Genomic DNA, 25553 nt, shown 5'->3' with positions numbered 1-25553 from the left:
TTTAGCATGAAGCAGAGTCCATAGCGCGGGTCCCCTTACAAATTTGCATATTTTCAGAATGTTGAATTTAAAAATGAAAGTATGAGTGACTGATTTGCACCTACTGGGTTTTGTCATGCCTGTCTTGGCTTTCAGTGCTTACCAGTCGAGTGAGTATAAGAGAAATGTGGCGAGCTGGGCTTGTCCCAACTTGTCCTCTAACACTCCGAAACGGAGGTGTTCCTTTGTCTCGCTTCATCAGCGAATCGGTCGTGACGCGCGAAGCCTCCGCGCGGCTTTCCATGACAAAATCTCTTGTTAAAAGTGAAATCTGCCGGAAAATGGCTGATGTCCAGCTCTTGTGATAACCAGAGAAATTGCACATGGCGGTCCCGCTCCACACAGTGATCCGTTTAGAAATGATCTGGTGGTTTCTGCCTCTCGATGGCGGCTCGGAGCGCGGCGCGCCGTGCGCCATTGTGGGTCATCCTTAAAGCTGTAGTAACACTCCTTATTCTCTGTGAAGCCCGTAAAAGCCAGATAAATTTTTCGAATGGTTTCCAGCTGCCTGTCTCTAACAGTTTCTGAAAAAATTCTGATGGAAAAAAACCCCAAATCATTCCGCCATTTCCTCGCAATGAAACGACGACGAGAGGGGTGGACCAGTGCTCACTCAAAGCCTGCCCACAGGCGAATGACGCAACCGACAGGCGTGGAAAACTCACGCATGCGCACGAAGGTTCAAGCTTGGCTGACGTAAAAACATATGAATCAAAGCCATATAGTTTTTGAAAAAAATAAAAAGGTACGATACTTTTCTAACAGACCTTGTATTGGTAGCCTAAAGGGCCTTTCAGACTGCACGCGCTGCATTTGCACACTCTGTGTACAAGGCCCTTAACTCCTTGTCACTGAACTACCTGCTGTAGTGTAAGTTGCACACAAACTATTCAAAACCATCCTATCACACAGAGAACATAAAGACAGCCTCCTTAGCAGCCAAACATTACTGTGAGCATGTTATACCTGAGCAGTCTGTGAAATCTTCCGTGATGTTGCCTTCTTCTTCTCTGACTCTTCTTCCTCTCTAGCTTTATCTAAGTTCCACTCCCATGCAAGCATGGCCTTAAGTGACTCTTTGATCGGCCATCGGTAGATCTCTTTGTCCTGCCGGGAGAAAAGTATGCATAAGATGGACGACAGTGAAATTACAGATGTCACTGTGCATGTTTGAGTAACTGTAATGCTACATACCTTCTCTGAGAAGGTTTTGTATGGTCTGAGCATAGGATGAGTTTTTTGCATTTTCATCCAGTGCTTCACCATATGACCAGTTATTCTGAATCTGAAATGCACATGCACATATCTTGAATGTTACATTCATCCTTTAACGTGCAATATCTTCATCTTAGGGAGCCTCCCACTGCAGATTTTTGGTCACAACTGCCTCTCCTATTCCAAAATTTAGGAAATTGAGCAACATTTATTATAATAGCAGAATAAAGTTGTGAGTCTTGTTATTATTACAGCAGACTTGTGCAGACTACAAACAATTTTGAACAAAGCCCATGATAACAGAGGTATCGGGCACGCACACAACTGTACTTTCTACAGCCTATGTGCTAACATCCACTGTTATAACAAGACCTTTGTTGTGTGTTGGGGGGTGTGGCTGGACATTTTGGTGTTCTTTTCTTTTCTTTTGCTCTCCAGGTGGTATGAAAACTGATTTGTCTGTGGAGAAGGTGCTGGCAGAAGAGTCCTTCACCCTCATCAACGTTATGTGCAGCACCTGTGGATGGTGCTCACATGCAACCTTAAAGACTTTCAGCTGAAGCAGATAATTAGATGGTGTTCTGCATTTAAGCCATGTGTGATTCAAGCAGAATTGCCGGGAACTCGACCTTGTGATGTTCGTTTGGCGGTAACAGTGAGTCCAGAAGTGCCGGGCTTCGATCCTTTTAGGCGCTGGAGAGCGTGCCAGCCTCCTCAACCCGCGTCGACGCGGGTTGAGGAGCGGACCTGCGTCAGACGGAACCCAGCGCTAAAATAACCAGAAAGCGGTTCCAATAACAAAACAATTTATTTCTTCCACCCTTTGGTGCATAACAATGTGTACAAACTAAACAGCGTCAGTCTGGTAGAGTGAAGGCTGGCACGCTCTCCAGCGCCTAAAAGGATCGAAGCCCGGCGCTTCTGGACTCACTGTTACCGCCAAACACCCCCCAGGTGGACACGACAAACCGACTCTCTGCGAAGGATAGAAGAGGTGAGGTAAGTCAGCAGTTACAACCAATATCCTTCAAAAGGCACACACCATCAGCAACACATTCAGGTCTGTATTCAAGCTCTATGCAAATGAGCAGCTTCTCACAACAGGTGGAGGATCACCGGTCCGCACGCCACGGCAGTGAGAAGCGAGCTGCACAATTCTCATCACAATTCAAATATACTGCGTAACAAAATACCAAGTTACTATCAACAATTAGTCAAACAATTAATCACCTCTGATGTGTGCTGACGGCATGTGTCCCTCACCCTTCCTCCTTCTCAGGCACGATGTGTCAAACCCAGGCGCGGTCCTCAGCTTCTCACAAACGAACATCACAAGGTCGAGTTCCCGGCAATTCTGCTTGAATCACACATGGCTTAAATGTAGAACGCCATCTAATTATCTGCTTCAGCTGAAAGTCTTTAAGGTTGCATGTGAGCACCATCCACAGGTGCTGCACATAACGTTGATGAGGGTGAAGGACTCTTCTGCCAGCACCTTCTCCACAGACAAATCAGTTTTCATACCACCTGGAGAGCAAAGAAAAGAAAAGAACACCAAAATGTCCAGCCACACCCCCCCAACACACAACAACGTTTCAGCAAAGATAATGTATCTAATTCTAAAAACTGTCTTCTATTGAAGACTGTGGTATGCTTCTTATGGTATTATGGCTGTATCTTACATCTCCAAAGGAGATTTAAAGAGGTCAGTGAACAGTGAATCTTTGAACGCACCGCAATGACCGCTGCACTTTGCTGCCCTGTCTCGCCATTTTCACCCAGCTGCAATGAAACTGCTCACTGGATGGTCCAAAACATAACACAATTTGTATTCTATTTTAATTTTACTTATACTATAACTTGGCATGAAAATAACTGAGCAGCCCTGACTTTTGCTAATAACTTCTCCATAATTATTCATCAGTTTGTGCACCTACATCACAAACTTTCTGAACATATCTTAATCTTAGGGCCCTGTCCACTGGGGAGAGGATTAATTGCGCATGAATTGTTGTCATCCGCAACAAAAATGGCCAAAAATGACAAATGTCCCAGTATGAATTACAGATATATTAATAATATATTGCGAATATATGATAAACAATCACGGTTATATAATGCATGTAGTGAGGAAACTGATCTGACACCTGAGATTATCACGGCAGTATTACGGGTGTATTATAAATGCATCACGCACGTTACGCGTGCACGCCATCTGCATTGCAGTCATAAAAATAAGCACACTCGCTCCTTTCGGCATCACTATTCACACCAACAATACAGCCTCTGGAGCAATTGCTGGACTTGGACAAGTTGATCACAGAGTTAATGTTCTTGTTGTCATGCGAGGGCTAACGGTTCATGGGTTTGGGGGAGCGGGTGGGGGGGAAGCGCTCGGGGTGTGAGTCGGTGTTTTTTTTTTTTTTTGGTTGTTTTTTTTTTTTGAGAGTGTCACAGAAAACAGACTTCAGCGTGAGTTGTGGCTTTTTCTCCTTTGTTGGTGTTAAATAAAAGTCCTGGATTGCAGCAGCTATTACGTCTTTGTGGATTTACACAGCTGGACTGGCACTGACTGGCAGGTATGTCGCTTCTGCCACATATATACTTTGGGTTTACGTGACGTGTTTGTTATGCATTCACAGACTGTCCACAAATCAGCTGCAAAGCAGATGTAATAAAAAGGCTTATTCATGGCCAGTCTGTATGCATTCGCTACAACTTATTTTAGTTTGTGATGTGGACATGATGGGCATGATATATATCTGTTTTACACACTGTCCCAGTCCGCTGCCAAGCCGCAAATCCCCGTCAGTTGCGGATATCAGCGGTTAACGGCAGATATACAGCGCATAGAGTGAGTATGTATTGTGTATAAATTGAGTATATATGGAGTATGTAAGGCGGATATTATCCGCATCCAGATTTTTGAACAGCTCAAAAATCCTGGCTGCGGACATGCGTGCCTCTGCGGATGATCACGGGTGTTCGGATGACGGCCGACTCATACAGGCATGTTACATGGATATTGCCGATGTTTGGCGAATATGGGCCAATTTTGTGCACAATCCACACGCATATCCTCCTAAACACCAGTGGGACAAGGCCCTTACCCAGTATCTCAAAATGACCTACGATGCTACTTATACCACCTTTCAACATCTATCACACCAGATTTCAGGCCCTGATTAGGGTTTTTGTGCCCCAAATCAATCATGTGTCAAATATCTACAATGGGAGACCAGCTTTAACCTTTAAAAGTTTTCATGGCTTCATTTTATTTGAGCAAGACAAAGAACTAAATTACCTTTTCAAAGGCCCATTTGTCATGCGTAAATTCTGCATATTTGTTGATAAATGGATCCAGTCTCTCAGGGATAATCGTACTGTGGTTGGAGCAACAATCAGTCAATTTTGCATCAGCTAAGTCACACAGATATTGTTTGAAAAGCTCATTGGAGAGGAAATAAAAAATCCATTAAATCCTCTCACTTTGTGGTTTCAACTGGTTTAGGATCAAAGTTTCCTTCTGAATCCACCGAAGCTTTTTTCTCCGTTTTGGAAGAGTAACTGGCATCAACATAGTCAGGAGGAATTGCTCCAGCTATGGCGCAGAGGCATGGCATGGCAATTTTGAAAATCTCAGCGTCAAATTTCTGAAATTAAAAAAGAAAAAAAGATTTTACAATTCGACTGTAAACCTCAACACTCCATCCAAATGACTGAATAATTGTCATACATAAAGCTTCACCTTGTGTGCTAGAGACTCGAAGATTCCCCAGAACAGTTTACGAGTCAGATGCAGTTCTTCTTCTGATGCCACTCCAAAGTTGGCCCACCCATTAGGGAGGCAATATTTCCAGCACCGCTCATAGTGATGGTTAAAAGCTTCAACAAATAACCAAATAAATATCATAAATTAAGCAACTGCAATAATAACAACATACATACATATATATATATATATATATATATATATATATATATATATAGTGTGAACGCTATACCTTCAGTGGCATTTTGGCATACTCTAAGAATAGGCACATCGAACACCAGACGTCTTAGCAGGTGCTGAAGCATGGAGGGACGTAAGTGTCTGAGAGAGAAATACAAAAAAAAAAACTTCAGCTTTCCACCTGGTGGCATTAAATGACAAGAAGTTTGTATGAGGTCAAACCCACTTGCACAAAGCCATGAGGCACTCTTCGATAATGTCTCGTTGGGCCTTTGTGAACGCTCTTCCGCGAGAGAGTCGGTAGATTGTGTGCAACATGGAGTCGATCATTATTGCTCGGTGGTCACTACCAGCAAACAGGGGGGCGCACTTGGTAATGAGTGGCAACACAGCAGAGCACAGGTAGCGATTCAAAGCCAGGGCCATCTCTGTAGTGCTGAAAGCCACCTGTTGGAAATATATTGTGGAGATACAAGGATCACAACCAGCTGTGGTAACATTCCTGCCCCACAGGACTGCAAAGACCACGCAGGAATGTAGTTTATGCACAATAAATGCATACAAATTATTTGAGACTCACTGTATCAAGAGAGGCTGCAGCTCTCATATCAGGCAAAAAGCCCACCTCAAGCACATGCAGCAGGAAATCCTGGTTATCAATACCATAAACTCTGTCCAGGAAAGCACCATGGGAGCCTTGTGATCTGGCACGAAACTAGCCGACATCTTTGGCTCTATGACGCTGTTGTCTAAGCATGTCATTTAAAATAAAAGTAAAAGAAAAGAAAGTTTGACAAAAATAGGAGAAACACAAGATCATTACATGAAATAATTTAGATTCAAACCAATAACATGGGTTTAGAAATGTCATTTTCACTGTAAGATTAACACGGTTTCCTGCTTAGTCACCTTTTCCTAAAGTAGGAATCTGAAGAGGAAGGCTGATGACTCCCACCAGATCCTCAATAGGAACCAGAGACCTAAGAATTGCCCTGATGCAGTGCCTCACCCTTACCAGCCTGGATCAACTACAAGAGATTAAAAAATGTGGTTAATCTGTAAAACAGTTTCAAAAGTTTGTCTGTTTTGTTGTTGTTTTTTACATTTTCACGTTTATGGTATAAATGTTGTATCAGGATGCATCAATGCTGATGCCAGTACTGGATGCCATCATACACTGTTATATAATCATTGTAATTTGACGAATTCCCACCAACTTGCTGTGTGCATGTAAATTGAGTCCAGATTTGCCCTTAAGGGTTTGTTGTGGCATAGCTCAAGGTAATTCAGACAAAGGTCAAAATTTGGGTTTATCTGTCTCTTTGTTCTCCCTCTTCTCACAACTCCCTCGGCTGACTGCTACCAAACACAGTAGTATGTAGATGACTGTCAACACCAGAATTGCCCTTAAGGGGTGTGTTTTGGCAAAAGTCAAGGTCACTGGGGTTGAAGGTCAAAATTATGATTGTTTTTATCAAAAACACTTACACACATTCTTACAGTGGGGAAAATAAGTATTTGATCTACTGTCAATTTTGCAAGTTTTCCCACCTACAAAGAATGGAGAGGTCTGTAAGTTTTATCATAGGTACACTTCAACTGTGAGAGACAGAATCTAAAACAAAATCTACAAAATCACATTGGATGATTTTTAAATAATTCATTCGCATTTATTGCATGAAATAAATATTTGATTCCTGAGAAAACAGACCTTAACATTTGGTACAGAAACATTTGTTTTCCATTACAGAGGTCAGACGTTTCCTGTAGTTCTTGACCAAGTTTGCACCCTGCAGCAGGGATTATGGTCCACTCCTTCATACAGATCTTCTCCAAATCTTTCAGGTTTAGAGTTTCAGCTCCCTCCAAAGGTTTTATACTGAGTTCAGGTCTGGAGACTGGCTCGGCCACTCCAGGATCTTGAAATGCTTTTACGGAGCCCCTCCTTAGTTGCCCTGTCTGTGTGTTTTGGGGTCATTGTCATGCTGGAAGACCCAGCCACGACCCATCTTCAATGCTCTTACTGAGGGAAGGAGGTTGTTTGCCAAAATCTCTCAGTACATGACCCCATCCATCCTGCCTTCAATACGGTGCAGTCATCCTGTCCCCTTGCAGAAAAGCACCCCCAAAAATGATGTTTCCCCCCCCATGCTTCACGGTTGGGACGGTGTTCTTGGGGTTATTCTCATCCTCCAAACACGGCGAGTGAGGTGATTCCAAAAAGCTCTATTTTGGTCTCATCTGACAACATGACCTTCTCCATGCCTCCTCTGGATCATCCAGATGGTCGCTGGTGAACTTCAAACGGGCCTGGACATGTGCTGGCTTAAGCAGGGGGACCTTGCTGCCCTGCAGGATTTTAAACCATGACGGCATCGTGTGTTACTCACGTAATCTTTGTGACCTGTAGCGCCATGGCCTCGATTCGCCTTGATTAAATAAAATATATTAATCCTGTCTCAACAACAAAAACAACTGGAGACAGAGACTGCGTTTCCACCCCAGTTGAGAAATTCCAAAGTCATCTGGAGATCTTCAGATAAGTTTTGGAGACGTCCACTGATGGTCCAACACTGTTTCGCAGAGGAAAAACAAGCTGTAATTCAAAGTTCTTCAAAGGGAAGCCCTTCGCCTTTTTAATCAGTAAATTTTCAGTCATTATGAATTACATGACATTATAATGGCTTCACTTCAGAATCTGAGCTTCTCAAGGCCAGCAGAACCCAAACATTTATGATCAAGCTAAGACAGAACCTCTCCTCATCCGGGGGGGGGGGGGCTTCCTCCATGATAACACGTGGTCATAAACTTTGGGCTGGACAATCAGCTTTTCTCTTGATGTTTAAAGCAAAGGAAAAGACCTTAGGTTTGAAATAAAAATTTAGAGTTGGAACATGCCCAACTGTTAAACAATTTCTCTCTCAGTTACTCAATTGTTGAAAGCCATCAAAAGCCGCCTGAATTTTACAAATGGTGTTCAACACGGAGGTGTTTTTCCTGTCGCAGCGCACAGATTTGCGGCGTCGTCACGGAAACACTCGGCGAATTTGCGCGCACGTTCTTTCATTACAAAATGACCTTTAACAGTGGAATGTCCGCATAAACTCCTCATGCCAGCCTCTTCTGAATCTTCTCTGTTCTCTCACGACGTCCTGGGTCAACAGAGCCTTAAATTAGGATGATTTCAGCTCGAAACAGCCAGACGAAGTCGCCTGGGAGCGCTGCGCGACATCCCGCTCCGTGGGAAGTCCTTAAAGTGACAGAAACACCCCATAATCTCTCATCAGCTGTTAAACTTTTCACCGAAAACCAGCTGAATTTCTTGAATAGTGTCCACTCGGATATCCCTCACAGGTCCTGAAAAAAGTTTGATAAAGCAACGCGCGCCATCTCGAGCAGCGTCTCAAACAAAGGAATTCAGCCGAGAGGGCTGGACCAGTGCTCACTCAAAGCCTGCCCACAGGGAAATGATGTCACCGACGCGTGAAAAAACTCACGCATGCGCACGAGGGTTCAAGCATGATTGGTAATCGCATGTCATTTAAATCCATATAGTTTTGTTTTTTTTTTTTTATAAAACTGCCGGTTAGTTTTATAAGATACCTCGTATATATATACACACCTTTATGTTCGGACTGGCAATATAGAAGTGTATAATTTTTATAATGTATTGACATGATTAATGCTACTTTTGGCAAAAGTGGACATAGAAATAGCTCATTCTGAGGGAATGGTGTATTGGGTAAATTCAAGGTAATATTGCACACACTGTAAAGTTTAAATGATGCCACAAACCGGCTTCAGGTAAACAAGTCATGGGTTAGTGAGTGGGTGATGACATGTTATTGTAAGGGAAACTAAACCATGATGTGGCATGGCATTTCTTGGGAGGAGAGGGAAAAAAAGAGCATAAAAAGGGAGAATCTCACACGAAATTTCCTGAGAATGTCACATGAATGGAGAAGGTAGTCAAAAGGCCAGGCAGACATCAGGCGTCTGAACGATAAGTCACGATTTTAATACAAAGTCAGACAATGTGATGACTATTTATTATATGAAAAGGGAATTAGAAAAACAGAGTTTGCACAAAAGGGCACTTCTGAAATTTTTGTCTCAACTACTAATAACCTGATAATATAAACCATGTCAGTAATATACCAAAACAAGTGAACAACATTGCACATTATGAGCTCATAAATACGGAGTCTATCAGTAATTTTTGTTTCATTTAGTCGACATAAACAGTCACGGCAAGTCCCCCCCAATAGCATCTTGTTCTCCTTGAGAGTTCTTCCTGATTGTCCTTGCCAATATTACCATGAGCTTGCTCTTGGTAGAATATTGGATCTTTGTAAATTATTTAACACAGAGTACGAAGTTGACTGCCTTAAGATGATGCCATTTATGATTTAATGTTATTATTTGTATGTTCTTTCAACTCCCTTTTTCACCTTGGGTCACCACAGCAAATTCAAAATTGACCTGGATGTTTATTTCATTTTATGTCGGATGCCCTTCCTGGTGCAGCTTCACATTATATGGAAAATGGGCAGGGCTGCTCTTGAATCAAGTGCACCAAACTGCCTCTGTATGCTGTGTGAGTAAAACTGAAATGAACTGAACTGAGTACCCTGCCTGTTGCATTAATTTTTTGGGGGGTTGGCCCAACCTCCAAGAGTTTCATTAAAATTTCAAAGGGAAAATGACAATGAAACTGTAAAATAGAAATAAAAAAGGGGTTTACATTAATCTCTCAAATATTAAATATCTTAAATATATGTGGTCAAATGGTTTCCATGAACATGTAAAACAACAACAGAATGTGAATTTGAAGATTTGAGTATCATTTTTCTTATGGCATTTTCACACCTGAATATTTGGTTTTACAATGTGTTCACAGTAAAGAAACATAGTACTTACATCCTGACTTTGTCATCATCTATGGAGGCTACATCTCCCTTGACATAGACTTGTTTGAAGACGTACATGCGTCTGACACTGGCTTTTTGTCAATTTGGTGAAAAGTTCCACCTGAACTAAATAAAAGTTCTGTTTAAATGGAGAAAAGAGAATGAACAGATTCCTTCGATTGCAACTGCACTATTATTGTTCATAGTATTTTTACCAGCAGCATGTTGACTGCACTTGTGATCAAAAGTTAAAAATTGTCTGCTGTCTAAATTGTCTGTTTCTTTTCTTCTTTTGCTGGTTAATGGGTGCCTGTAGCTGGTCTGAACTATCCAAGAAGTGTTTTCACACTGCAAATGAACCGAACCATGGTTCAGTTTAATCCAGACCAAGACCACCTCTTTCGTTTGGAACAAATTTTGGTCCTTTGGTACAAACTGATGTCCGAGACAACTTTGACACCTATCATTTTAACTCTGACTAAACTGACAAGTCAGACGGTCCGGACTAAACAAAGTAGGTGTGAAAGCACCTTTAACAACTGAATGAATAGGGTAAAATGTATAAACTGGTTTATTTGATTCATCATTACCAAAATTTTCCTTGCATTTTAAATGCATGTTAAACTCGGTAAACAAAATGGTTTGTCTTGCATTATAAGTAATAAACAGCAACATGATCTTTGTGAAAAAACAAAAATGTGATAAATGTATCTCCAGAGGTACGCATACAGGTTGAAAAACATGTTAACCACCACAAGTAAATGTCAGACATTGCTTGTGTGGCCCTAAACGCTACATTCCCAGGTCATGTGTCATTCTGAGAAAATGTCCATTGTGAGTGTCCTCATGGACAACTAACATCGTCCCCTGTTTGCAAAAAGCATTGCAAATGCTGCAGAACATCCAACCTTCAATGAGAAGAAACCAAAGACATACTAGAAGACTCATCTATGATCAGAAAAGAGCAAACTCAGTGACAGGGTGATGGCACTGCACTCTCACTGCCACCATGGGCTAGGTGCAAAGCCCAGTGCCATGACCCCAACTCCACAGTCGAGTACTTTCATCAAGCGCCTCCAGACTCCCCCCTCACACACTGGCAGGACTGGGAATGCCCCATAGATGGAGCCTGCCCAATTGTCCAGATCCTTTATGAGAACAGTGTAAATGTCTCCAGATAAATTAGTAGGTTTTTGTGTATGATGTTGGGAGAGGTGTTCTTATCTGAGATTTTGTCACAGTGTCCAACTACTCATGCTTATACATGGGATTTATGAAATATTAACAGTGTAAGAGGATCCAAAGTACTCGTACACCTGTTTCTCCTCTGAAGAACTGTTCGTATCCCATTAACTATACTGTATATTTATAGTGATGGCAACTTCTCAGCTGAATTTTGTTCACTAATAATAAACTGGAAAGTATTCACAACTTAGTACATGAGCTGCAAGCACAAAAAGTATTTGTCACTGGCATAGAATTAGCTGAGTGGTGTCATGTCTCTCTGAGTGGAATATGCATGGCATCTTTGTGTGTGTCTATTTTCATGGGTGTGCAAGTATAGATGGGTGTGTGTGAGTTTGCAGATGTGGATCTGGTGTGCCAGTGTGCTGGAGAGGTTGATGAAAGATTTCCCCCAAAGTGAGGTGCCATGCGGACAGCACAGCGATCGTGCAAGAACAAAGTCTAACCTCTGAATCCCCGCCCTGGAAACCCGGCCGCAACCCGAAAGAAGAGGACAAAGGACAGCCAAAGACAGAATATCATTAACAAATCTTCAAACGTTTGACTTGAAATAAAATCTCCATAACTAATAGCAATTTAAGAAAATAAATAAATTTAGCCATAGACTCTTTAAATGTACCTGGTAAGTGTTGTACTGTCTTAGGCTGCATGGCAGCAATACAACCAGTGATACAATACTGTGGACTTCATTAAGCATTATTAAGCATAATATAACCTTTGTTATAAGACCACTGGTAAATGACCAAACAAGAGCAAGAATCTTTTAAAATCATGATCGCGAATGATGCCACGTATCAATGTTACAGAAAATGTGATTACTACAGGTCTAAAGGTTTAAAATGTGACAAGTAACCAGGCTCACCTTGCTCATTTTGCTCTTGCTGTCAGCAGTGAGGAATGACATGTTATTGATCTCATTCATCACCACAAAGTTCTGTTCCTCTCGCTTAAATTCTGAAATACAACAAGAGGTAAAAACAAGCACAAAGAATGCATTGCTACAAATGCTTGCAATTCAAGACCAAACTAGAACGGCAGTCAGCGAGTACACACACAGGTACCTATTTTCTTGCACTTTTTTTTTTTTTTTAAATTTGAAAAAAAATCCTAGATTGTTACCTTTATTTGGAACCACTTCAAAAGTAATCTCTACACAACATCTAGATCTTAATTGGGGGGCACCGTCATTGTTACTGTCATTCATTAACATTGGCAGATTGGGCATTTTTCAACATTTTCACAAATTTATCAAGAGATAATGCACAGATCTAAAAAAAAAAAAAAAAAAAAAAGATTTGGTTCAGATCTGGATAGCAATTTAGAATTTGTGGATCATGCACAAAAATGCCCAATCTGCCAATATTAAAGAAGGTGGAAAAAAATGTTCATCACTGGATCCACTACAAGTTACTATTTCCTCCTTGGCCCATACCCACCCTTCCACCAAATTTCACAAACGTCTGTTTAGTAATTTTTGCGCAATTCTGCTAACACACAACCAACATTGAAAACATTACCTCCTTGGTGGAGGCAACAAACGTACTTACATGGGATTTAGACCAGAATATGAAGACCTCGCCAACCATTCGAAACAGTTCCTCTGCATCTGGGTCTGGGCATGTCAGCCAGCGGGCTCTGCAACAGAACAGTCTACCCTAAGTCTCATTAAGTGTCAGCAACCAACACTGCAATAAGTTGTGATTCTATCCATATCAATCAGAATGTACTTTTAAAAAAATATCATATAACTTGTTCTTTTTTGTAACTTTTAACTCGTTAGTCCATCATGAAACATTAGATTAGATCAGATTTGACAGAACTTTATAAATCCCTTGGGAAGACACCCTCAGGGAAATTGAGTTTCCAGCAGCATTGTACAGCAGCACACGGGGTAAGAAGCACACAGAGCATCAAAAGTGAAAGTAAAAAAGAAAAACAGTCTGCAAATATAAATACACAATACAAATAGACATACTGATCAATACTGGTAAAAAGATTGGAACTGACTCAGAGTTAAATTATAAACTATTTAAACCAGATTTAGCAATTAATGTACATTTACGACTCTATTAAGTTTACAGTTCAACATCTGAGATGGGTCAACTCGGTACCCCTGCTAACTCATTACTTCCTGAAAGTGTACTAAAAATAATTTTCTTGCCATAATAAGCCGTAATGCATCTGAATTAAATTTTTTGCTTCTGTGGATGTATAGATTCTAGACAGTTGTTTCCAGGTTGTACCTGCTGTTGTCTACATAACGGATGAAGTAGAGGATAGAGCGCATACAAGTCTCTGCAGAGAACAGCAAATTCATCACGTATTGTGCCATCTTCTTCATCGCCTTCTGATTTTCCTTCCATTCGCAGATGGTCTCTTCAGCCACCACCTTTGAGGTGCGTTTCTTCAGCTTCTCCATTGTTGGTATGAAGGTGAGATTTTAGCATTTCTGGCTTTGCCCTGCTCACTATAGGCTGTGAAAACACTAAAGTAGAAAATAAAGATTCTGCATTCAGCTGTATAACAAAATATAGTAATTTTTATTGTTGCCTTACAGCAAAAACATCCTGAGTTTGACCCTGATTGTTGAGCTATTTCTGTAGAGTGTGCATGTCCTTGGGGTTCTGATTTCCTCCCATATTCTAAGGTTTACAGGTTAGGTTAACTAATATGCCTACATCACTAATAGGTGTGAATGATTGCCTGTTTGTATATTTAAGTAGGTCAGGTCGAGGAGCATGTGCTGGTACTTTGTGTTGCCACATCCATCACCTTATGGATTCACCTTGTGTCAAAACAATAGTGTGGGGGAGGTGATTGTCAAGTGCAGTGTTTCCCAGTCCTGGTGTTTGGGACCCAAACCGTTCAACTGCACAGTCAACTGTTGATTACCTGAGCACACCTGACTGAGCTGACCAACTCTGATTGGTAAAGGGACACATGGAAAATATGCAGTACTTTTGGGTCCCAAGGACCAGACATGGATAATATTGGCCTAGTGGTTAAAGCAGTGGGCTTGAGGCCAGAGAATCCTTGATTCAAATCTTCATCAGACCAAAAAATCCTTAAGGGCCCCTGAGGAAGGTCCTTAATCCCCATGTTGCTCCAGGTGTGCAGTTGCATTTTAAAGCAGTTTGGATTTAGATGGAAAAACTCTATATAAATGCAGTACCTCCCTATCTCATGATAGTCATGTATCTGTTGCATCCAGGTGATATGAGGGTGTCCTTTTGGGCTCATCAGTTACTGTGGTCCTCAACAATGAGATGCCTGATTGTTGTATCACAGTCCGAAAAGGAACACAAACCCACAGTGTCAAAATTGAAGTTTCTTCACAATAAAAGATGTACACCTCATCTGGAAGATCCGAAGTTAACCATTCATTTGACACAAAGTCAACTGTACCCAAGGATTTTCTAGAGAGAGCTACTACTAAAGACATCTAATAGTCATCTTAGGTTACTGTTACTGTTCAGGTTCACAATCATACAGAAGACTGGAAGCACCAGGATTCTAAAGATTTGGACCTTCATCCTTCTCAAAAGATATCAGAAGTGACCTCATGACTTCCGATGCTCAGATATCTTTCATCTGTATGTGTTTGTCTTGTGTTAGCAACATGACCAGTTCAGGATGTGTCCCGTATCTTGGTCAACCAAGAAAATGATCCACCTCTCCATGACTCCCAAAAGGATAAAAGGGTAGTGGTAATGAATTAATAGAAGAATTAAGTGTATGTGAAGTGTATGAGATTCTGACTCCACCTGGACAGGACTCCAGTCTGACGCAAGTTACTTCCCCGGCCAAGCCTGGTACGTGTTTACAGCTGAGTAGACTGAAACAACTTGCATAAAGTGTCTTGTCTAAAGCCACAGACAAGTAGAGTGACTGGGAATGAAATCCCAGTCTACCTACTGATAGCATAATTCATTAGCCACTGGGGATGGGTATTGATAAGATTATATCGATATCAATACCATTATCAATTCCACTTATCGATCTGATTCCTTATCGATTCCCTTATCAATACCTCCTGTGAATTTTCTGTGTACTAAAAGTAGGCTTTACAGGTTTTTTATGTGAACAACATTTTATTGAGTCTTAAAGTAAATAAATATGAAATTGGTCACTGGATCCTTGATCTCTGGACATTAACAGAAATCAAAAAATCTGTAATTTTTGTCAAAAGCATTTCCTTTCAGACATTAATGGCATTATTGTCACTCCATACGTCTGAGCTGAGCTCAGCTGGCTGCTGGAGTCTGCAGGTCTGCAGCCATACAGTCTTGGGCTGCTGCACATCACTGCAGGACATCTCATTTTGGGAGCAAAAATAATTTTGATCAATTGCAGTTTACTGTTTGTATTACAATGTTTGGAAAGAGGTGTCATTTCATTTAAATGGCGATTTGCTTTGAAGTTATAAATTCCGAGCAGACTTGACTCAGCAGAGAGCGGCGCAGGGTTTTGGAGCAACGGAACAGAGGACGATTCTTGTTTCTTTCTTGCAACAAGACAGGAGCCCCAGTTAGTCACTTTAATCTGCACAAAAGTGTCTCACGGCTGACATATTTTAATGACTTTGAGAGGGGATAAGAAGCGGAGTTGCCGCTTCTGAAGAGGAGCAAAGCAATGAACGAACAACGCAGTAGATTGAAATGCTGCTTCATTGGTTCAAGGTTCAAAGCAAAGCCGCGCTGCAGAAACGACTGATTATAAAGACCCGCTGCAGGGTCTGTAATCAATGTAGAGAAATGATCATTTTCCTGACAAACACCCTCAAAAACAACTGCCGCTCTGAAGGACCGATAAGGGAATCGTAAGGCAAAAAGGCTACTGATGTCGGTGAATCGAATAATTTTTTAACGATAACCGAAAAGAACCAGTTCCCAGTACCCATCCCTATTAGCCACTGAACTACTTGTTAATGGGCAACAATAAAATCACTCATCTGAGCATTATAACACATAAATAATATTAAAACCAATACTCACCAGCCAATCTTTTCATCCAGGAGGCTTCATCAATGCCCAAGTTGTTGACTACAATTTTCATGATGCTGCCCAGCAGCTGATTGAGGTGTTCAGATGTGACACCAGTGCAGATTCGGCCTTCCATTTCAGGAAAGTTCTCAAGTCCTCTCTCCCACCAACGAGGAAGATAGTTACACAGCATGGGCAAAGTGATTTCAATCACATGAGGCATCTCAGTATAACGGGCACCTGACTCTGCCAAGCCCCCGATTTCTTTTAGCAGGGCATCCAACTCTGGAATATCCGGACATAATTCCTGGACCTGATTAGGAAGGCCCAATACTTTGCCATTCACAAAAGAAAGAATGAAAGAAAACTCAGGAACAAGACTTCTGAAGAAAGAAAACAAGCCTGAGGAGATGATAACACACTCACTGGCTCTCTCTCTGGGTGTCTTTGTGGTGTAGACAGAGAATGCATTGAACTCATTTAAGAGGGGCTCCAAGTAGGCTACTGGCATAGCAGCTGCCAGGTGTGCCAAACACTCTCCAAGAGCTGGCCTCTGTCTGCAAAAGTTACAAACAAGTTCAATCAAAGAAACTTGGCCACCACTAATTCCTAATTCTATATCCTGCCATGCAGATTTCGATTCACCTCTCAGCATGGGGATTCTTGACTGTTCCTAGAGAGTAGATGCTACACATGATGCGGTAGCATGACATCTGTAGATCATCCACTGTATACAGAAAACAGGCACGTGGTGTTAGGATAAATACCACGGCAAATCAGAAAGGATACTGCTGTGAAAGACTCACATATGACATCATCTCCGAATTGGTGCTGAGCAATGTGATCAAAGAGAGAGGTGAGGACTGGGAGTAGGGCAATGGTTGTGTAGTTAATGTTCTGGGACACACCTTTTACTTGCTTCAAAGAAAACCCAACACAAGACAAGTGGACTCAGGAGATTTCAGGTCAGACATTAACCACATCATTTGTAAGGGACAACAATGTGTAAAGTGGACAAAGACTTACTTGATTGCCTTTCGACAGTTTGCCTAGTTTGAGGTTCTCTACCATCTTTTCTATATCGTCTGCAGCACTTTCAAAAAATGACCGCAGCCGTGCTTTCACAATTTCTGGCCCTGACTTCATTACTGTCCTAACAAAGCAAATCAGGAAGAGCATGATTTTACATATAACAACAACACTTTTTAATTTTTTCATTTATATTATTGGATTTCTACATCTTGTGAAGAACTGAAATGCACTAAACCTTGCATCCAAGGATCGTGCCAGAATGTGAAGACAGTTGACGATTGCTGGAGCATCTGTCCCTGCACACATAAACAAAGGTCTGTTGTTGAGCTGCTTCTTTTTTCTTTTGAGAATTTATATCAGCACATATGATTATAAGAGTTCTACAAGACAAACTGAAATTTGTCTCATACTGTACAGATGACTGAAATCTACATACATATCCACACGAGTGTATCATCATACTACAATTTGAGAACTGTTTGTTACTTAACAACAGATTTACTTTTAAGAGGTTTGTGTTGGCAAAGGACAAGGTTATTGGGATCAGATGTCAAATGTTAAAAATGGAGGTGAGTTCTAGAATTGCCCAAGCAATGTCAATTTTGCCAGAGGTCAATTATTGGGATGAAGGTAATGTCTTGCCTATCTGCTGTTTGCCTTCTCTTCTTTCCCCTACTGATTTCTACCAAACTTGGTATGATATTGGCAGATGGCCCCAAAATTCGCATAAAAACATGATTTTGGCAAAGGTCAAAGAAACTGATTATGAACCTGATTTGTACCAAATGTGGGATATTTAGGTCGGTCGTAAAATCTCTCTGACTCAACCAGCCAGAGGCCAATCATTTGGATGAAGGTCAAGATCACTGGGGTCAAATGTCAGACTGCTCAAGCAACTGCTTTTTTCATGCCCAACCATCTAGTTACAGAAAAGCATGAAATCTTTCAGGAAGATTAGGGATGAGAAAAAGACACCTTACCAAAGAGAGAAACTCTGTGTCGCACCAGAGCCGACATTTTACAGAAGATACTATGGTGAGAAACAAAAGGAAAAGAACAAAAGTTGGAAAACTTAAAAAAATGACCATAAAAGGAAGAAAAGCTGATGACAGGAGACAAAAGGAAAAGCTTTGAAAGTGAAGGAAAGGGGTGAAATAAGGAATGCAAAACACAACTGAGGTACTATAACTGGCAACATACTGTGTAAAAGCAAAAAGTCATTACCTCGCAATCATCTCCTTCTCCTTATTAGAGGAATGACCACCACTGCCTAAAACTTTTGCAGGTGTGGACAAGAAGTATAGGCAGTGGTTTTTGAAATACTGGTTGATCAGAGGCATCAAAATCTGAGAGAGATAATTAAATCACTTAGTAGAGTCAAGAGAATGATGATAGTTTGGCACTCTTGCATGGCTTATTCGCGTCACCTTAGCAAAGAATTTGATTTCTTGCTCATGAGGAGATTTCTCCACACGTCCACTGCTTACTACAGCCTCTGTAAGTCACAATGAATGATAGTTTTTTTCAGTAACCTTAACAAAATATATCTGCTTTAATTTGCATCAGTCCACCAATGTTTCTTGATTGCTTTGAATTACCAAGGTGAGCAATAAATTCCTGGGCAATTTCCATCCATTTCAACAGCTTCTGCAAGAAACCATAAGCAAATCTCTTCTCGATGGATGAAATGTCAGACTCCATGTCTTTCAGGCCCCTGAACAGAAAAAAGAGCCAAGCACAAAGAACCTGTAACACTTTCTGCACAGTGTGGTGAACACCATTAAAAGTGTTCAACAATTTTATGATATCCAAAATCATATGTGTAAAGTATTAGAACGCTTGGTATTTTACACATTTCAGTTTGCTTATGCCATTCCAAATACAAAAAAGAAAAAACTACAAAAAATTAAAAATTCTAAAAATATCTTCCTTAAATTAAAACTGAAAACAAGTCTCTACAAGTTCATATAAATTAATTAAAAATATAAAAGCCAAGATGATGGGTTGCATAAGTAATGGAACACTGATATAATACCTGTAAATAATCGGTTTATTGCCAGTTTTCTTCCAGACAAGACAGGGGATGGATACATGAACATTTCCAAGTCACTGAATATGTCTTGGACTTTATTTACATCAATTATGAAGAAATACAAACAGTATGGCATTCGATGGTAAATGTGTATGGATTGACAGTTCTCAAAAACTGAGTGACTGCAACAAGAAGAGTGAGGAAAGGCACCAAGTCACCCAGACAACCCAGAAGAAGTTATAGGCTTCTGTGGCTGTGATTGGAGAAATTGTGCACAGTGCATGTTTTGCATTTTGTATCCCCAGTTATACAGCTTCATGATGAAGTGGTATGGAGGAGGTTTTTGTTTCACCAAAACATCAAATCTACAAATTGTTCACCACTGAAAGCAGTTCCATGGTGTCACAAATACAGGGGCGTACAAAACCAACACATGCTCCAAGACTTAAGATAACTTGACGTAGACTGGGACAATATAGCTTAAGCTTCTTGTCCAAGGACACAGACAGGTAGCATGACCGGGAATCAAACCCAGGTCTACATATTGATCAGCCACCTACATATCCCACTGAGCTACCTGCTCTGCAGCCTTAAAAAAAAAGAAATTTCAATAAAGTATTTTATTTCATCATTTGCTGCAAATCACAACACATATTTTAGGAAGAATTGTCCAAATCATAGTAATAGCTCAAAATTGCACCCTATTTCAGTCTGCAATATCATGGAGTCCTTGTTTTACATTATTGGGCATAACGTATTCACTTACTGTACTGTAAAAACTAGGCCTGTCTTATTTGTTGCTCTAATGAGATTGTTTTTTTTGTTTAAAGGAATTTTCAACAAAGAAAACTACAAGAAAATCTGTCTACACAATGACAAATACATTCAACCCCAGTAAAACAGATTGTAACCATCAGCACGGATTTCACAGAAAGCTACAAACATCAGCTTCGACTGTACCTTGTGACAGCATATCCATTAAGCTGCAGGAACTTGAGCAGCTCATAAGCTTTCTCTCTGTCTCGAGCCTTTTCTCTTGCTGTCAGAGTGTCATAGGGCACCAGAAGAGGATGTGTTCCACCTCCTACAAAAGAAGAGCAGACAGTCAAAACTCTTGAAATTAGTTTAAATTTTTTGTAGCTTTTGAAAGCTCACACTCACACACACATCTTCAACTGCTTACTCCAATTAAGGGTCACGGGGGGCTGGAGTCTATCCCAGCAGTCATAGGGTATGAGGCAGGGTACACTCTGGACAGGACGCCAGTCTGTCACAGGGCCACATATAGACAAACAAACACATGCACACCCGCACACACAACTTTTAAAGCTCCCAATTCACCTAACCTGCATGTCTTTTGGATATGGGAGGAAGCCGGAGCATCCGGAGGGAACCCACACAAACACGGGAAGAACGTGCAAACTCCACACAGAAAGGCCACAGGTGGAAATTGATCCCATGACGTACTTGCTGTGAGGCAACAATGCTAACCACTAAGCCACTATACTGCCTCTTCCAAACGTTTTCCTCTTTAAAAGCTGTCTTACCTTTCGCCTGCAGCTCCAGCTTTTTCTTCCTTCCCCAGGTGTTGTGATAATTTTCTGCCAGTTGTTCTGCCATAGACTGTGAGTGGAGGGGAACCATTAATCTTTATCAGGTGCTGACACTATTGCACAAATGGTTAGACTGTTCATTGCCATACCTGCAAGTCTCGTGAAAGAGCCATGTGTGTGATGTCAATGGGCTGTGGACTGTAACCATGGCTTGGGTCATAGGTTGCCTACAGAAAAACCAAATATTAGTTACTATAATAAGCATAAAATCTGAGTCTGGATTATTATGGTTGTATAGTTGTGGAAAAAAATGTGTACATCAGTATTTTAAGTTAGAAGAAGGCCTATATAGGTCCTGAGGCCCTTTGGCTCCAGTGCTTATCCCTGGATTCCTTATACCCCCTGTCACGCACAGCCAGAATCACTCAGAGTGGTCTCGGAATTATGCATTGGCGCACATCCGAAAAGTGTCGGATTTCAGTTCAAAAACGTTCTGACAGCCATCTGCAGAAGTCCACACAGTTGGTCAAAATCTGCCAGCGGTTCAAAGCCCTCCGGGCACCTTTGAGATGGGACACCTATCCGACAGCGGTCCATGTATAATCTGACGACCATGTGACCGCAATTTACATATTCCGATGGCGGCAAAACGGGATCTCAAATGATTTGAGCGCACGCATACGAGGGACCCTTGAGATGGATCTGGCATGGCAAAGCCTGCAAGTATGATCTGCACGTGCCACGTATAATAATGCCCAACCCCACCCCACCCCCTGGAGCGCAAAGCAACTGTTGAAATGTATGTGGCATGCTTCATAATTATTATCATGTACAGTGAATGTGAACAGCGGCTATCAAACTGAAAGCTGCGTGCGCTACTGCAGCCGCTAATCTGAATAGGCTGTTATATCCACAATAGACCTTACAGTACAGATATTTGTCCAGTCCTTCCCATGAGTGACATAAATAATGTGAACTACTGTCTCCATCATAACTGTATATTTCATGGGCAGCTGTGCCTCTCCATGGTGCACAATAACACGTCATTGCACGCGTCAGGCTTGGAGCTGCACGGATCTCACGCTGTAATAAATGATCACCTAGTACCTCTGTAGGAGATATGACATAGAACTGTAGTGCCAGGCCATTACATCATTAAAAACATGAGTCTCACCTCCAACAGCGGTCCAGGAGTGTTTCACAGCGTGGACGTGGATGTGAAGCCGGGACAGCAGCCTGCGGTTAAAATCCTCTCGCCCAAAAAAAAAAAAAATCCCATGTGATAATCCAACCATTGCAGTGTCCAGAGTTGTGCTGTGCTCCTGAAGTGAGCAAACAAGAAAAATGAAAGTTCCCTGGAAAGCCTCCGTCTGATGCAGGGGACTGCATGGCACAATGCCAACAAACATTGAGCAAAGCTGTCCAGTGGCACGCGCTTAGTGGTCCATGCAGCGTTATGCATATACACACACACACACACACACACACACACACACACACTGCTGAGTAATAATTACAGCCCCCCGCCTGTGCGCGGAGCGTACATGCACTGCGCACTCGCACGCACATGCACACTCGCACACACAGCACTCCAGCCTTGTGTTTGCCATCCAGACGTTTGGACATCGGACAGTCTGCAGCGCCTTTTATGGCCGTCTGACAGCAGTCTGTGTCATCTACCTGCTGTCTACATGCACTGTGGATGCCATTGTGCAGGTGTGGATGAGGTAGTCTGGATGCATTCAGACAGGGCTTTTCCTCCTGACTATGTTGGATTATGGCAATATTTGCCGTATCGGACATGGTTCCCCCACATTCTTGCTCTGTGTGACAGGGCTTTAGCATGAAGCAGAGTCCATAGCGCGGGTCCCCTTACAAATTTGCATATTTTCAGAATGTTGAATTTAAAAATGAAAGTATGAGTGACTGATTTGCACCTACTGGGTTTTGTCATGCCTGTCTTGGCTTTCAGTGCTTACCAGTCGAGTGAGTATAAGAGAAAATGTGGCGAGCTGGGCTTGTCCCAACTTGTCCTCTAACACTCCGAAACGGAGGTGTTCCTTTGTCTCGCTTCATCAGCGAATCGGTCGTGACGCGCGAAGCCTCCGCGCGGCTTTCCATGACAAAATCTCTTGTTAAAAGTGAAATCTGCCGGAAAATGGCTGATGTCCAGCTCTTGTGATAACCAGAGAAATTGCACATGGCGGTCCCGCTCCACACAGTGATCCGTTTAGAAATGATCTGGTGGTTTCTGCCTCTCGATGGCGGCTCGGAGCGCGGCGCGCCGTGCGCCATTGTGGGTCATCCTTAAAGCTGTAGTAACACTCCTTATTCTCTGTGAAGCCCGTAAAAGCCAGATAAATTTTTCGAATGGTTTCCAGCTGCCTGTCTCTAACAGTTTCTGAAAAAATTCTGATGGAAAAAAACCCCAAATCATTCCGCCATTTCCTCGCAATGAAACGACGACGAGAGGGGTGGACCAGTGCTCACTCAAAGCCTGCCCACAGGCGAATGACGCAACCGACAGGCGTGGAAAAACTCACGCATGCGCACGAAGGTTCAAGCTTGGCTGACGTAAAAACATATGAATCAAATCCATATAGTTTTTGAAAAAAATAAAAAGGTACGATACTTTTCTAACAGACCTTGTATTGGTAGCCTAAAGGGCCTTTCAGACTGCACGCGCTGCATTTGCACACTCTGTGTACAAGGCCCTTAACTCCTTGTCACTGAACTACCTGCTGTAGTGTAAGTTGCACACAAACTATTCAAAACCATCCTATCACACAGAGAACATAAAGACAGCCTCCTTAGCAGCCAAACATTACTGTGAGCATGTTATACCTGAGCAGTCTGTGAAATCTTCCGTGATGTTGCCTTCTTCTTCTCTGACTCTTCTTCCTCTCTAGCTTTATCTAAGTTCCACTCCCATGCAAGCATGGCCTTAAGTGACTCTTTGATCGGCCATCGGTAGATCTCTTTGTCCTGCCGGGAGAAAAGTATGCATAAGATGGACGACAGTGAAATTACAGATGTCACTGTGCATGTTTGAGTAACTGTAATGCTACATACCTTCTCTGAGAAGGTTTTGTATGGTCTGAGCATAGGATGAGTTTTTGCATTTTCATCCAGTGCTTCACCATATGACCAGTTATTCTGAATCTGAAATGCACATGCACATATCTTGAATGTTACATTCATCCTTTAACGTGCAATATCTTCATCTTAGGGAGCCTCCCACTGCAGATTTTTGGTCACAACTGCCTCTCCTATTCCAAAATTTAGGAAATTGAGCAACATTTATTATAATAGCAGAATAAAGTTGTGAGTCTTGTTATTATTACAGCAGACTTGTGCAGACTACAAACAATTTTGAACAAAGCCCATGATAACAGAGGTATCGGGCACGCACACAACTGTACTTTCTACAGCCTATGTGCTAACATCCACTGTTATAACAAGACCTTTGTTGTGTGTTGGGGGGTGTGGCTGGACATTTTGGTGTTCTTTTCTTTTCTTTGCTCTCCAGGTGGTATGAAAACTGATTTGTCTGTGGAGAAGGTGCTGGCAGAAGAGTCCTTCACCCTCATCAACGTTATGTGCAGCACCTGTGGATGGTGCTCACATGCAACCTTAAAGACTTTCAGCTGAAGCAGATAATTAGATGGTGTTCTGCATTTAAGCCATGTGTGATTCAAGCAGAATTGCCGGGAACTCGACCTTGTGATGTTCGTTTGGCGGTAACAGTGAGTCCAGAAGTGCCGGGCTTCGATCCTTTTAGGCGCTGGAGAGCGTGCCAGCCTCCTCAACCCGCGTCGACGCGGGTTGAGGAGCGGACCTGCGTCAGACGGAACCCAGCGCTAAAATAACCAGAAAGCGGTTCCAATAACAAAACAATTTATTTCTTCCACCCTTTGGTGCATAACAATGTGTACAAACTAAAACAGCGTCAGTCTGGTAGAGTGAAGGCTGGCACGCTCTCCAGCGCCTAAAAGGATCGAAGCCCGGCGCTTCTGGACTCACTGTTACCGCCAAACACCCCCCAGGTGGACACGACAAACCGACTCTCTGCGAAGGATAGAAGAGGTGAGGTAAGTCAGCAGTTACAACCAATATCCTTCAAAAGGCACACACCATCAGCAACACATTCAGGTCTGTATTCAAGCTCTATGCAAATGAGCAGCTTCTCACAACAGGTGGAGGATCACCGGTCCGCACGCCACGGCAGTGAGAAGCGAGCTGCACAATTCTCATCACAATTCAAATATACTGCGTAACAAAATACCAAGTTACTATCAACAATTAGTCAAACAATTAATCACCTCTGATGTGTGCTGACGGCATGTGTCCCTCACCCTTCCTCCTTCTCAGGCACGATGTGTCAAACCCAGGCGCGGTCCTCAGCTTCTCACAAACGAACATCACAAGGTCGAGTTCCCGGCAATTCTGCTTGAATCACACATGGCTTAAATGTAGAACGCCATCTAATTATCTGCTTCAGCTGAAAGTCTTTAAGGTTGCATGTGAGCACCATCCACAGGTGCTGCACATAACGTTGATGAGGGTGAAGGACTCTTCTGCCAGCACCTTCTC

At 42.1% G+C, this 25553-nt stretch overlaps 1 protein-coding gene and 1 long non-coding RNA gene across 2 annotated transcripts in view; both read right to left on the bottom strand.

Moving 5' to 3' along the window:
* The window catches only part of LOC117517961 (ryanodine receptor 1-like), a 200213-nt gene that overhangs the window by 82867 nt on the left and 91793 nt on the right, over positions 1 to 25553 (bottom strand). Inside the window, exons 55-69 of the mRNA XM_034179082.1 lie at positions 24033 to 24122; positions 23805 to 23945; positions 21110 to 21187; positions 20955 to 21030; positions 20368 to 20491; positions 18974 to 19089; positions 18803 to 18870; positions 18600 to 18721; positions 18356 to 18405; positions 17611 to 17671; positions 17370 to 17496; positions 17150 to 17261; positions 16989 to 17070; positions 16770 to 16900; positions 16356 to 16676 (exon numbers count right to left, since the gene is read on the bottom strand). Of these exons, the coding sequence (XP_034034973.1) occupies positions 16356 to 16676; positions 16770 to 16900; positions 16989 to 17070; positions 17150 to 17261; positions 17370 to 17496; positions 17611 to 17671; positions 18356 to 18405; positions 18600 to 18721; positions 18803 to 18870; positions 18974 to 19089; positions 20368 to 20491; positions 20955 to 21030; positions 21110 to 21187; positions 23805 to 23945; positions 24033 to 24122 (1699 nt within the window). The remainder of the gene's footprint in view (positions 1 to 16355; positions 16677 to 16769; positions 16901 to 16988; positions 17071 to 17149; positions 17262 to 17369; positions 17497 to 17610; positions 17672 to 18355; positions 18406 to 18599; positions 18722 to 18802; positions 18871 to 18973; positions 19090 to 20367; positions 20492 to 20954; positions 21031 to 21109; positions 21188 to 23804; positions 23946 to 24032; positions 24123 to 25553) is intronic.
* Positions 4550 to 5080, bottom strand: LOC117517450. The gene is made up of 3 exons (XR_004562733.1): positions 5003 to 5080; positions 4744 to 4907; positions 4550 to 4637 (listed from the first exon to the last, which is right to left on the bottom strand). It is a non-coding gene; the product is annotated as an uncharacterized LOC117517450 (long non-coding RNA).

The sequence above is a fragment of the Thalassophryne amazonica genome, chromosome 9 (genome assembly GCF_902500255.1).
Source record: "Thalassophryne amazonica chromosome 9, fThaAma1.1, whole genome shotgun sequence".
In the NCBI taxonomy this organism is placed as follows: Eukaryota; Metazoa; Chordata; class Actinopteri; order Batrachoidiformes; family Batrachoididae; genus Thalassophryne; species Thalassophryne amazonica.
This window is presented reverse-complemented; position numbering and strand designations above follow the sequence as displayed.